The sequence below is a fragment of the Meles meles genome, chromosome 15 (genome assembly GCF_922984935.1).
Source record: "Meles meles chromosome 15, mMelMel3.1 paternal haplotype, whole genome shotgun sequence".
NCBI lineage: Eukaryota > Metazoa > Chordata > Mammalia > Carnivora > Mustelidae > Meles > Meles meles.
The window spans coordinates 34,669,397-34,681,783 of record NC_060080.1 but is presented as its reverse complement, the minus strand read 5'-3'; the positions used below and the strand labels follow the sequence as shown (position 1 = coordinate 34,681,783).

Here is a 12,387-nt window from a genome sequence, read left to right as displayed (position 1 = left end):
TCATCTAGAATCTGAACCTAACTAACTATCTACAGAAAAAACATGGTAAAGGACACAACAGAGATGAAAAAACAACTCCAGACCAAAGGAAACTACAGAATGAATAACCAGTTATCTTCAAATATTGAGGGACAGAGACAAGGAATATGAATCAGTATCCACACAAAAATCTGTACATGAATGTTCACAATAGTTATTCAAGATAACTAGAAAGTGAAACAACCCAAATTGTCCATCAATTGAAGAATAAACAAAATGTTTATCCATCCAATGGAATATCATTCAGCTATAAAAACTAATGAAGGAATTCAGGCAATAACATGGAAAAAACCTGAAAACATTATGCCAAATTTTTAAAATACAGACACAAATTATTTTTATTAGGGGTACCTGGCTGGGTCCACTGGCAGAGCATGCGACTCTGGATCTCCTGAGTTCAAGCCCAGGAAGGGCACAGAACTTACTTTAAAAAAAAAAAAAAACCAAAAAAAAAAAAAACCCACATGCGCATATTATATGATTCCTTGATATGAAATGTCCAGAAGAGACAATCTATAGGGACAGAAAGAGTACTGGTGGCTTCCAGAGGCTGAGAGGAAGTGGGAATGAGAAGTAACTGGTTTCCTTTTGCAGTGGAGAAAACATTTTGAAATTAGATAGTGATAATACTTACAGAGCTTTGTAGGTATACTAAAAACCACTCAATTGTGCACTTCAAAAGAACGAATTTCATGCTATGTGAATGATGTATCATTAAAAAAATGAATGGACAAGGAAAAAAACACTGAAGAGTACTGTCAATCATAACCTATTAATCTTACTTGGATCTTGATTTAAACAACTATAAAAAAAGAAAAAATTAGAAAAGAAAAAACATGAAAACTAAGTAGATATTTGATAATACTGTTTACAGAATCCTAAATAATCAAAGAAAAATGAGTAGGTTAAAGATTGACCACATAGTTACCAAGTATCCCCCCCAAAAGAACTTACTAAATACAAATGGACACCACCTTGACCAAGTCATCAAACCTAACATAACCTATAATTAAGACAAACCAATTATGTGCCTCTTAATACAATACACTGAGAGGGACACAACATGACTCCCACGGCATCCCTAAAAAAAAAAAAAAAAAAATAGTCTGCAAAAAAGAATATAACATAACCTGAATCTAATCATGAGGAAACATGAGATGAACACAAATTGATCACTATTCTACAAAATAACTGGTCTGTTTTCTCCAAAAATATTAAGGTCAGAAAACACAAAGACACAAACTGGTTCCATAACAAGGAGAAGGGACAATACAATGAGTCTGGATTTTACTGTAAACTAAGAAAAAATATATATAGCTATAAAGAACACCACTGGTACATGAAATTTGATTAAGGATTATGAATAATGGGGGTTTTTATTTTTTGTTTTTTTAAGATTTTATTTATTTATTTGATAGAGATCACAAGTAGGCCGAGAGGCAGGCAGAGAGAGGGGGGAAGCCCTGCTGAGCAGAGAGCCCGATGTGGCGCTCGATCCCAGGACCCCGGGATCATGACCTGAGCCGAAGGCAGAGGCTTTAACCCTCCCAGCCACACAGGCATCCTTGTTGTTTGTTTTAAAAGATTTTATTTATTTATTTGACAGAGAGAGAGAGAGAGAGAGTGACAGTGAGAGAGGGAACACAAGCAGGGGAAGCGGGAGAGGAGAAGCAGGCTTCCTATCAAGCAGGGAGCCCAGATGCAGGGCTCGATCCCAGGACCCTGGGATCATGACCTGAGCTGAAGACAGACGCTTAAGGACTGAGCCACCCAGGCGAATAATGGTTTTGTGTGAATACTAGGTTTCCTGACTTGTTTACTCTACTGTGATTATGTAAGACAATTTCCTTGCATTTGGAAAAGCTCACTGAAGTCTCCAACTTACTCTCAAACAACTCAGTTTATACATATAAAAAGAATGATAAAGTCAATAGGACAAAATGTTAATTGTTGAATCTGGATAAAGAGTATGCAGGAGCTCCCTGTATATTCTTGGCACTCTGAATGACACCGTATCTTTTAGAAATACATACTGCAATATTAACAGATGAAATGATAAGATATCGCTGATAAGCTTCAAAATAGGGGGATGAGAAGGGGTACAGACGAGTTAATTGGTCCATTTGTTGATAACTATTAAAGAAAGTAATGGAAACATCAGAGGGGTTATACTATTCTCTGTACTTCTGAATGTTTGGAATTTTCTGTAATAAAAAGGTTTAAAGGAGTCCACAACGGAAAGGTTTTTATTTTTTTATTTTAATTTTTTTTTTTTAAAGATTTTATTTATTTGACAGACAGAGATCACAAGTAGGCAGAGAGGCAGGCAGAGAGAGGAAGGAAAGCAGGCTCCCTGCTGAGCAGAGAGCCCGATGCGGGGCTCGATCCCAGGACCCTGGGATCATGACCTGAGCCGGAGGCAGCGGCTTAACCCACTGAGCCACCCAGGTGCCCCACGGAAAGGTTTTTAAATGGAGAAACTGAGGCTCAGGAAAATTAAGTGGCAATCACACCCAGGAGTTCAGTTTTGAAATCTCTCCAATGTATGACTCTCTCTCCAATAATCCTCCTTTAAAACCTTCCTATATAGTAAGAACTATCCAGGCAGTTTTATTCTCCCCACCTGAAATTTTAGTCAATACCAAACAGAAATACAGTAAGATACTTCTGACGCCCCCTTTGAGAGTAAACTCAGTAAATGATGGAAGAAACTGACAAATGCAGACAGAGGTAATTCACCCAAAGAAGTGATCTACAAATTGCTGAGGAGGTACAAAAACCAACTGACGTTTATTAAAATATATATATAACACAAATGAGGTGATTTTTTTTTTTCAATCTCATTTTACACATGCGGAGAACAGAAATAAGAAATTAAGAATTTTCCTAAGACAAGCAGCAACTAGCAAAGCAGAATCTGAACCCAGAACTTTCTCTAAACTACATGCTTGCCATTATACTATTTGATTGACTTAAATCTCTTAAATTTAGTTTCTAAGAGTCAATACCAAGAGCCTAATCAATTCCGATTTTTTACATCTACAAGCCTCCATGAACAGTCAGCAGACCCCCTAACAATCTTTATACTATACTACCTTTGCTGCAGCAACTGTAGAAGCTGCATTAAAAGCTAAATTAAATCCAGAAGTCTATGAGTATTAATGAGACATTTTATTTTTTTAAGCTTATGTTGTAAGTGGTAAATAAAATCTAAATAATTTTGCAAAGCCACTATTACAACACACTGAATTCATAAACTTTAGCTACAGCTAAAATAACTGATTAGTATGTCATTTGAAAAAGGAGTATTTTGGTCTCACACAGGATAGACAGATATAAATGCCCTAAATCTGTCAATATACAGGGGCGCCTGGGTGGCTCAGTGGGTTAAGCCTCTGCCTTCGGCTCAGGTCATGATCTCAGGGTCCTGGGATCAAGCCCCGCATCAGGCTCTCTGCTCCGCAGGGAGCCTACTTCCTCCTCTCTCTGCCTGCCTCTCTGCCTGCTTGTGATCTCTGTCTGCCAAATAAATAAATAAAATCTTTAAAAAAAAATCTGTCAATACATAAATTATAAATATTATGGAACTCATATCATTCTTTCTAAAGAAAAAAAATAGAAAGAAATTTTAAAACACTATAAACTACATGGGCGCCTATGTGGCTCAGTGGTTAAGTGTCTGATACCTGATTTCAGCTCAGGTCATGGTCTTAGGGTTCTGGAATTGAGCTCCACACTCAGCCCGGAGTCAGCTTGGAATTCTCTCTTCCTCTCCTTCTGCCCTGCCCCCACATTTCTCTCTCAAATAAATAAAAAAAATAAAATCTTTAAAAAAAAGAAAAACACTATGAACTACAGCAGAAAGTATAGTAGGAATTTAACTTATGCAACAACCAATCTGCCTGATCAAACCAGTGATCCAGTGGCAAGTGATTATCAAACAGACACAGAACAAACCTGTGCACATGATAGCCTCCCTTACCAAAACCTTCAAAAGCTTCAGGATCCGCAAGACCAGAGCATTACAAATCAGTGTCAAACTGAAAAACACACATACATATGGTCCTAGTCTCATACATTTTGTAGCATGAAAATGGCTTCAAAATAAAGTACTCATATTCCACATATTTCTTCTTTCTTAAAATTTAAATCACTTTTTTTTTTCTTTATGATTCTGTTTGTTGTTTTAAAACTCAAAGGGGTAGATCACCTGCTGGTTCAGTCAGCAGAGTATGTGATTCTTGATCTCAGGGTTGTGAGTTCAAGCTCCATGTTGGGTGCAGAGATTTCTTTTTTTTTTTTTTTAAGATTTTATTTATTTATTTGACAGAGAGAGATCACAAGGTAGGCAGAGAAGCGGGGTGGGGGGGGGAGCAGGCTCCCCACCGAGCAGAGAGCCTGACACAGGGCTCGATCCCAGGATCCTGAGATCATGATCATGACATGAGCAGAGGCTTAACCCACTGAGCCACCCAGGTGCCCCGGGTGCAAAGATTTCTTAAAAATAAAATCTTTTAAGAGATAAGTAAAATGAAAAACAATTTTAAAATAAAAAAATAACAAAAGGAGCTAAAATATGTCAAAGCTGTTGAATGGGGGAAAAACATAAAATAACAATCTACAAACAAGGGCTCAGAGTTGCTATCTACAGGAATTCACCATATCTAAATATCACTTTGCGCTTCTTTTTCTGGCAAAACCTTTTTCTCATACATACCTAATTCTATATACATATAATAAATAATTAGAATTTTTTAAAATGTAACTATTACCGAGTTGCTTTAGAAGGGGAAAAATGTCTTTCAAAATACCAATAAAGTACAAATGTCCTCATATTTAAATCTTTTCAAAACCACCACTGAAAATTGCAGATGGCAAAACACTACCCTGATTGTCTGTGGAAACCTACTTGCAAAGAGTTCTATTTCAATGTATTGAAATAGATGTAATATACAATGTAATATACATGTGATGCAACCTAAGAAAATACATACTAAAAACTGAGCACCACCCAAAAAATTACTTCCATCTAAACGAAGAAGAAGACAAATGGGAAAGCAAAAAGCTACATGTGATACAAAAAGTATTTTTTCTCCTATCATAGAAAACAAAAACCTTAAAACATTTTTTAATTTTCCAAAAAAATTAAAAAGACAATTAACTTACTAGCATGCTTGTCTGCAAGCATTATAAGCGTGTTCGAAATATCTCGTCGTCTATAAAAGCACACTACTTTTGCTTCCACGTTGCCAGTTGCAGTCTAAGAAATAAGAAAAATAAAAGTTATGTGTACTGAATAGTAGACTCAAATAGTTTATAAAACAAAACTAAATACAATACAATTATAAAAACACTCTCATTTATAGTGTGCCAACCCCAACTGCAGGATAATCAGAGAGCTAAAAAATTTAAATGAGGATAAGCAGCATTTGCAAAGGTTCCAAGTGAAACCGAAATGTCAAACATAAAATAACTTACTGGCATTAATTAAACTAAAGTGATCAGATCGCTTTAATGAGCCAGAGAGTGAAATCTGATTAGCCTTGAGAAACTAGTACCCCAAATTTTAAAAGCCACAATGTAACTTATTCAAGACAGTTAAACATATCTCCTCCAAACCCACTCCAGAAGCACAGGCTAAGAGTAAAATCATGCAGCCCGCTCCTAAACATGACGGTGAAGCTCTGTGAATGCGGGGAGCCATCACCCAGAATGGAACAGATGACTCGGAAAAGCATTCTCCAGCCCAGGTACATCTATGAATCCGTAATAGCCAATATTCTCAGTTTCTTTATCTTCACATGTGAAAGTATTAAAAACTTTGAGTTATGAACACTGAAGCTCTTATTTATTTTTGACTACCGTCTAGAATAGAAGCAATATTCAGTTAGGTTGTAATTTACTGCAGCTGGGGCCCAGGCTCCTTCTCTCCTATTCCTTGCGAATTCTGAGAACTTTCAAGGTCAATCATTCATTATGAAGTTCCTTGTAAAAACACATAGATTAGTCAAATTCCAGTTTTCCAAAACATTTGAGAACAAATTTTCAAAATTTCTCTGGGATTACAGATATATTCAGACATAAAGAAATAAGAATATACATATGCTGCAGTAAATGTGTCGATTTTATGAAGTTCAGCAGCAGTATTTTAGAGTGAAAAATAGTCATGGAGAAATATTGCCCCTTTGAATTGAAATCATATTAAATCCTAACCAAAGTGCTTCTATATTTCACAATATTGTGATCAAATACATCCTCCAGAAGTAATGCTCCAGCAATCCAATAAATGAACAGGCCAGTATTTCTTATAAATAAAATCTATCAAATGACTATGATTACAAGCTCTTTATCAGTTCTGTTTTAAGACAAAAGCATGTTCAAAACCCAAAGCAAGCATTTAAAGACATATTTTTTCCTACCTCTCTAGCAAGTTCCTCCACTAGGAATACTCTACAAAACTAATTAAATTCTTATTTAAACCTGCTTGAGGTAGAGGGGCATAGTTCAAAATAAACAGTCTCTTCTGAACAATGCACACACTTAGCTATTAGGTATTTTATAACTACAGTATTCCTCTTTCCTGACACACACACACACACACACACACACACACACACACACCCTCCCTCCCCACCCCCACCCTTCAAGCATGCCTCTAAAGTTAAGCTACTCAAACTGTGGTCCAAGGCCCAGTTTACAACTCCTGCTGCATAATGAAATGAGAACAGAGATTGAGAATGTGTGTTAGAGAATTTGGTAGTTGATTTAACCTACTGAACCTAATAATGAAAAATGAAGACTTGTTGGGCGCCTGGATGGCTCAGTAGGTTATACCCCTGCCTTGGGCTCGGGTCATGATCTCAGGGTCCTGGGATTGAGGCCCGCATAGGGCTCTCTGCTCAGCAGGGAGCCTGCCCACCCCACCCCCCCCCACCCCACCCCCACCCCACCCCCGCCCTCTGCCTACCTGTGTTCTCTCTCTGTCAAATAAATGGATAAAATCTTTAAAAAAAAAAAAAAGACGACTTGTGAATTTTATTTTTCTATTTTTTTTTAAAATTTCACTTTATAAAAGCAGTTTGAAATAGTGAACCTTCTTAAAAATCTTTCAGCACACTATGGACTCTGAAAAACAACCTGAGGGTTTTGAAGGGTCAGGGGTGGGAGGTTGGGGGAACAGGTGGTGGGTAATAGGGAGGGCACGTTTTGCATGGAGCACTGGGTGTTGTGCAAAAAGAATGAATACTGTTATGCTGAAAAATAAATAAATTAAACTGTAAAAAAAAAAAAAAATCTTTCAGCACAAATAGTTTGCCATGCACTGCTTTAAAGACCTAGGTTAGGAGCTCCTGGCTGGCTCAGTCGGTAAAGCATATGACTCTTGATCTCAGAGTTGTGAGTTTGAGCCCCACACTAGATGGAGGGATTACTTAAAACTTAAAAGGGGTGCCTGAGGAGTGCCTGCGTGGTTCAGTGGGTTAAAGCCTCTGCCTTCGGCTCAGGTCAGGATCCTAGGGTCCTGGGATCGAGCCCCGCATCGGGCTCTCTGCTCAGTAGAGAGCCTGCTTCCCCCTCTCTCTGCCTGCCTCTCTGCCTACTTGTGATCTCTGTCAAATAAATAAATAAAAATGTTAAAATTTAGGGGCGCCTGGGTGGCTCAGTGGATTAAGCCGCTGCCTTCGGCTCAGGTCATGATCTCAGGGTCCTGGGATCAAGCCCCGCATCGGGCTCTCTGCTCCACAGGGAGCCTGCTTCCTCCTCTCTCTGCCTGCCTCTCTGCCTACTTGTGATCTCTCTCCGTCAAATAAATAAATAAAATCTTTAAAAAAAAAAAATCTTAAAATTTAAAAAAAAGTTTAAAAATTTTTTAAAAAGGGGGTGTGCCTGAATGGGGCAGTCGGTTAAGCGGTTGGTTGGAGATGGAGCCCTAGTGTCCAGCTCCACATTCAGCAGGGGATCCGCTGGAGATTCTCTTTTCCTCTCCCTCTGCCCCTCCCCACCATTCATGGGGGCATGGGAGCTCTCTCTCTCTCAAATAAATAAATCCTTAAAAAAGTAAAAAAGATGAAGCCACAATGACAACAATTTCTTTGCCATGTTCTTTTCTCCATTTAGGTTGTAGCCTCTTAAATCCCTATTCTGTCAAACACATTTACTAAAATATCCTCTATTGATAAGGGCTTTTCTTAAGCTCTAAAATCATTTTTTTTAAGATTTTATTTATTTATTTGACAGAGAGAGAGAGAGCACGAGTAGGCAGAGAGGCAGGCAGAGAGAGAGGGGGAAGCAGTCTCCCTGCTGAGCAGAGAGCCAGATGCGGGGCTCAATCCCAGGACCCTGGGATCATGACCTGAGCCAAAGGCAGAAGCTTTAACCCACTGAGCCACCCAGGCGCCCCTAAAATCATTTTAGTCAACCTTTTACTCGCATCTGTTTCTATCCCAACTTAGAAAACATTATTAACACAAAAACAAAACAAAAAGCCCTTTCCATTTCAGAAAGTATATGGCTTGCCTAAAGTAAAGAACAAGGAAAAAGTGACTTTCCTTTCCCGATTTCTGTCCTTATTCCCAAGAGATCCCAAGTGGTAGGAGGTGTCTTACCTTGGGTTTCATGAGGGAATCTCCTGAAACTATGTGCAAATTCCCTTATGTGCAAATGCAAATGGAGGTAGAGGGCATCATCAAACACTCAAAGAAATTAGTGACTCCCCTCTCCCAACCAAAATGACAGAAGGCATGAAACGGTAAAATGAATCTCAGAACAAGTCAGATGGCCAATAAAATGTACAGAGTATGAAGGTACACACAAATTTTACAAAATACGCATCAAAAACAAAACAAAAATAGCAAGTAACATGCTAATTTTTTCACGAGCTTAACTTCCAAAACTTCCTAAAACTATACAGTTACTATGAGCCCACAGCTTTCTCTCACATGCATGCAGACACAATCTTTACAAGAACAGCCAACCTAAGCAGTAACTAAATAAAATTTACCAAAAGTTGTTTTCATAATTTTAATCTCATATTCGTCCTCCAAAAGATCATCTTCATAATATCTGAGTACAAATTAGGAGAGAGGAAAAAAGGGAATACAAGATAATCAACACTGAACTGTGCTCATCAACTGATACTTACTTTTGCACCTAAAAAAGTTTCCAAAACTTTTAGGGAAAAAAAAAACTGAGACAAAAATCTATTACCGGGGACGTCTGACTGACTCAGCTGGTGGAGTGTGCAACTCTTGATCTCGAGGTTGTGTGTCTGAGCCCCGTGTTGGGTGTAAAGATTACTTAAAAATAGTATCTTTTTAAAAAAATCTATTACTGTAATTAAAAAAAATGAACTATTGTAGTCCAGCTTTCAGACTGAACAAGTAACATTTCAAATAGGATTTTTTAAAAACCAGAATCCATTGTGTAAAAGTGAACTTCTGGGGCACCTGGGTGGCCCAGTTGGTTGAGCATCTGCCTTTAGCTCAGGTCATGATCCCAGGCTCTTGGGATGGGGACACTGAGCCCTGATCTCCAAGTCGTTAGGCTCCCTGCTCAGTGGGGAACCTGCTTCTCCCTCTCCCTCTGCATGCTGCTCCCCCTGCTTATGCTCTGTCAAATGAATAAATAAAATCTTAAAAAAAAAAAAAAAAAGTGAATTGTCTATAACAATGGTGACTGACAGCTCATCCTAGGAATTTTGTTACAAAAACACATTCTATCCAGAAGATAATTAACAGGGGCCACCTGGCTCCTGGCTGGCTCAGTCAGCAGAGCATTTGGTTTTTGATCCCAGGGTCCTGAGTTGAAGCCCCACTTTGGGTGTAGAGATTTCTAAAAATAGATAAACTCCTAGAAGATAGTTAATAAAAGAGGTTAATGTCCTTTTTTCTTTTTCTTTTTTTTAAGTAATCTCTATACCCAGTGCAGTTGGCTCAAACTCATGACCCCAAGATCAAGAGTCACAGGCTCTACCAAATGACCCAGCCAGGAGCCTCTAGGTTAATGTCTTTTCCTATCCTGGCTTGATTAGAATATATCAAGTGTTCTTAAATTCATTATTTGGATTTCCCATCATGTTAACTTTCCCCACTTTGCCAACTTAACCTCTGATCCTCTCAGGGCCTTTATCTGGAACACTGATGTGGCCTCTCTCCCATGGCTCTTTCTTATTCTTTAGGCCTTAACTTTAATGTCCTTAAAATCCTTTCCTTTTCTATCCAAAAGAAGGGACCTCTGCTATTCCCTAAGTCAAGGCTCTTGTTTATGTCCTTCTTAGAAGTTAACATCAGGATGCCTGGGTGGCACAGTCTATTAAATTTCTGACTCTTGGTTTTGGTTCAGGTCATGAGATCAATTCCCAAGTCAAGTTCCCTCCTCAGCACAGTGTCTGCTTGAGGTTCTCTCTACCTCTCCCTTTGCCTCTCCCCCTACTCATATTTTCTCTCTCAAGTAAATACATAAATCTTAAAAAAAAAAAAGTTAACATCATTTTTGCTATTTTCTTTATGCCTGTTAACTTGCCTTTTCATGTATCCACCCCCCATGAGAATGGAGACCCTGTGTGGGCAGAAAACATGTCTATATTGTTCACTGTTGTATATCTGAGCCTAGTCTAGTGACTGGTACATAACAGGTATTCAATAAATATTTGTTTAATGAATTATTTAAAATGAGATATCTTTTCCACATTATTTCAGAAATAAAGGCCCTATTGGATGCCTGGGTGGCTCGGTCAGTTGAGTATCTGCCTTCGGGTCCTAGGATCCAGTCCTGCATTGGACTCTTTGCTCAGTCTGGAGCCTGCTTCTCCCTTTGCCTCTGCCTGCTGCTCCCCTTGCTTGTACTATCTCTTTCTCTCTCTACCTGACAAATAAATAAAACATTTAAAAAAAAAAAAAAAAAAGAAAGGAAGTCCCTATGTATGGGATGCCTGGGTGGCTCAGTCAGTTAAGCGTCTGCCTTTGGCTCAGGTCATGATGCTGGAGTCCCAGGATGGAGCCCCCATCAAGCTCCCTGCTCAGCAGGGAGTCAGCTTCTCCCTCTGCCGCTCCTCCTGGCTCATGTTCTCTTTCTTGCTTAGTCTCTTGCTTCCAAATAAATAAATAAATAAATATTTTTTCAAAAAATGGCCCTATGTAAATGTTTAGTATTTAGCCAATCTGACTTATTTACCAATAATCCATTCATTCAAACTGCTACCGTCTGAAAGTACAGACTCCTCTCTCATAATTCAGTCCTCCCTAGCCTGCATAAAACCATTATATTAAGGACTCTCTGCTGAAAGCAGACAGCCAGGGAGAAGGTGAGGATGGAGAGTGAGAGATACTTCTGGAGTGAAGAGTAATATAATGATAAAGGAGTGTGAAATGAGCCAGCTTCAAGCCACATGTGCAACCCAGTCACTTAACCACTGTGTCCTTCACAACTCCATGATGCATCTATCCTAAAGGTTTAAGGTTATTCTGAGGCTCAAAAAAAAAGGTAAAAATATGAATCCCCAGATCATATGCTTCCAGAACACCATGATCTGATGTTTGCAAATTTAGCACAGCTGCAATTTTCCTTCTACTTGTGGGATTATTTGGCTGATGCTTGTCTCCACTACAGACCTATTTTTGTTCACCCTTGAATTCCTAAAAGCACATATCTAAAAATGCCTAGCAGGTAGCAGGTCCTCAGAAATATCTGTAAAATGAATGAATCAAAATAGTTTGTAAACGGTAAAGCTACATGCAAGCATTAACGTCAGACATTTGAGAAATTCATTAATTCAACAAATATTTACTGAATGCCTTAACTATGTGCCAGTCACTGATTCTAAGTGGGATGCATTAGTGAACAGAAAAGATCACCTCACACAGAGCTTACATTCTAGTCTGGGAAAATGAGTAATGAAAATAAACACAATAACAAAGTATACTGGAAGGTGATAAATGATATGGAGAAAAGAGCAAGGCAGAGCAAGGCACAGGGGATTAGAAACAACTTGGTGGCCCTAAGGTACATGCATGTGAAAACAGCCAAGAGTCTACTGTGCTTGGAGCTAAATGAGCAAGGCAGAGAGCAGTAAGAATGGAGGTCAGAGGGACAGGGAGCAGCCAGAGAATACATCTCATAGGCCAACATTTTTCTTTGTATCCTAATTAATTTTCTAAATAAACTGATAAACAGTTTCAAGTTGCTACATTCTTATACATCAATAACATAAAAGAGAAGATCAGAATAATGCTCCAACATTTCCCACCCACAGACTGATCTAATCCTAAAGCCATTCTCTTCATTTGCTGGTAGTGGTCTCAAATACAACAGAATTTTTATAAATGCAAGGTCCATGGGGATCTCTCCAGAAGC

General features: G+C 38.6%; 1 protein-coding gene across 4 annotated transcripts in view; it reads right to left on the bottom strand.

Moving 5' to 3' along the window:
- MTA3 (metastasis associated 1 family member 3) overlaps positions 1-12,387 on the bottom strand; it is a 181,645-nt gene that overhangs the window by 166,409 nt on the left and 2,849 nt on the right. For all 4 annotated transcript variants that reach the window (XR_006815115.1, XR_006815116.1, XR_006815117.1 and 1 more), the window contains exon 3: positions 5,206-5,299. Coding sequence is in view for 1 of the 4 variants with exons in the window: in XM_045979575.1 (XP_045835531.1) it covers positions 5,206-5,299 (94 nt within the window). In the remaining 3 variants the exon portion in view is untranslated. The remainder of the gene's footprint in view (positions 1-5,205; positions 5,300-12,387) is intronic.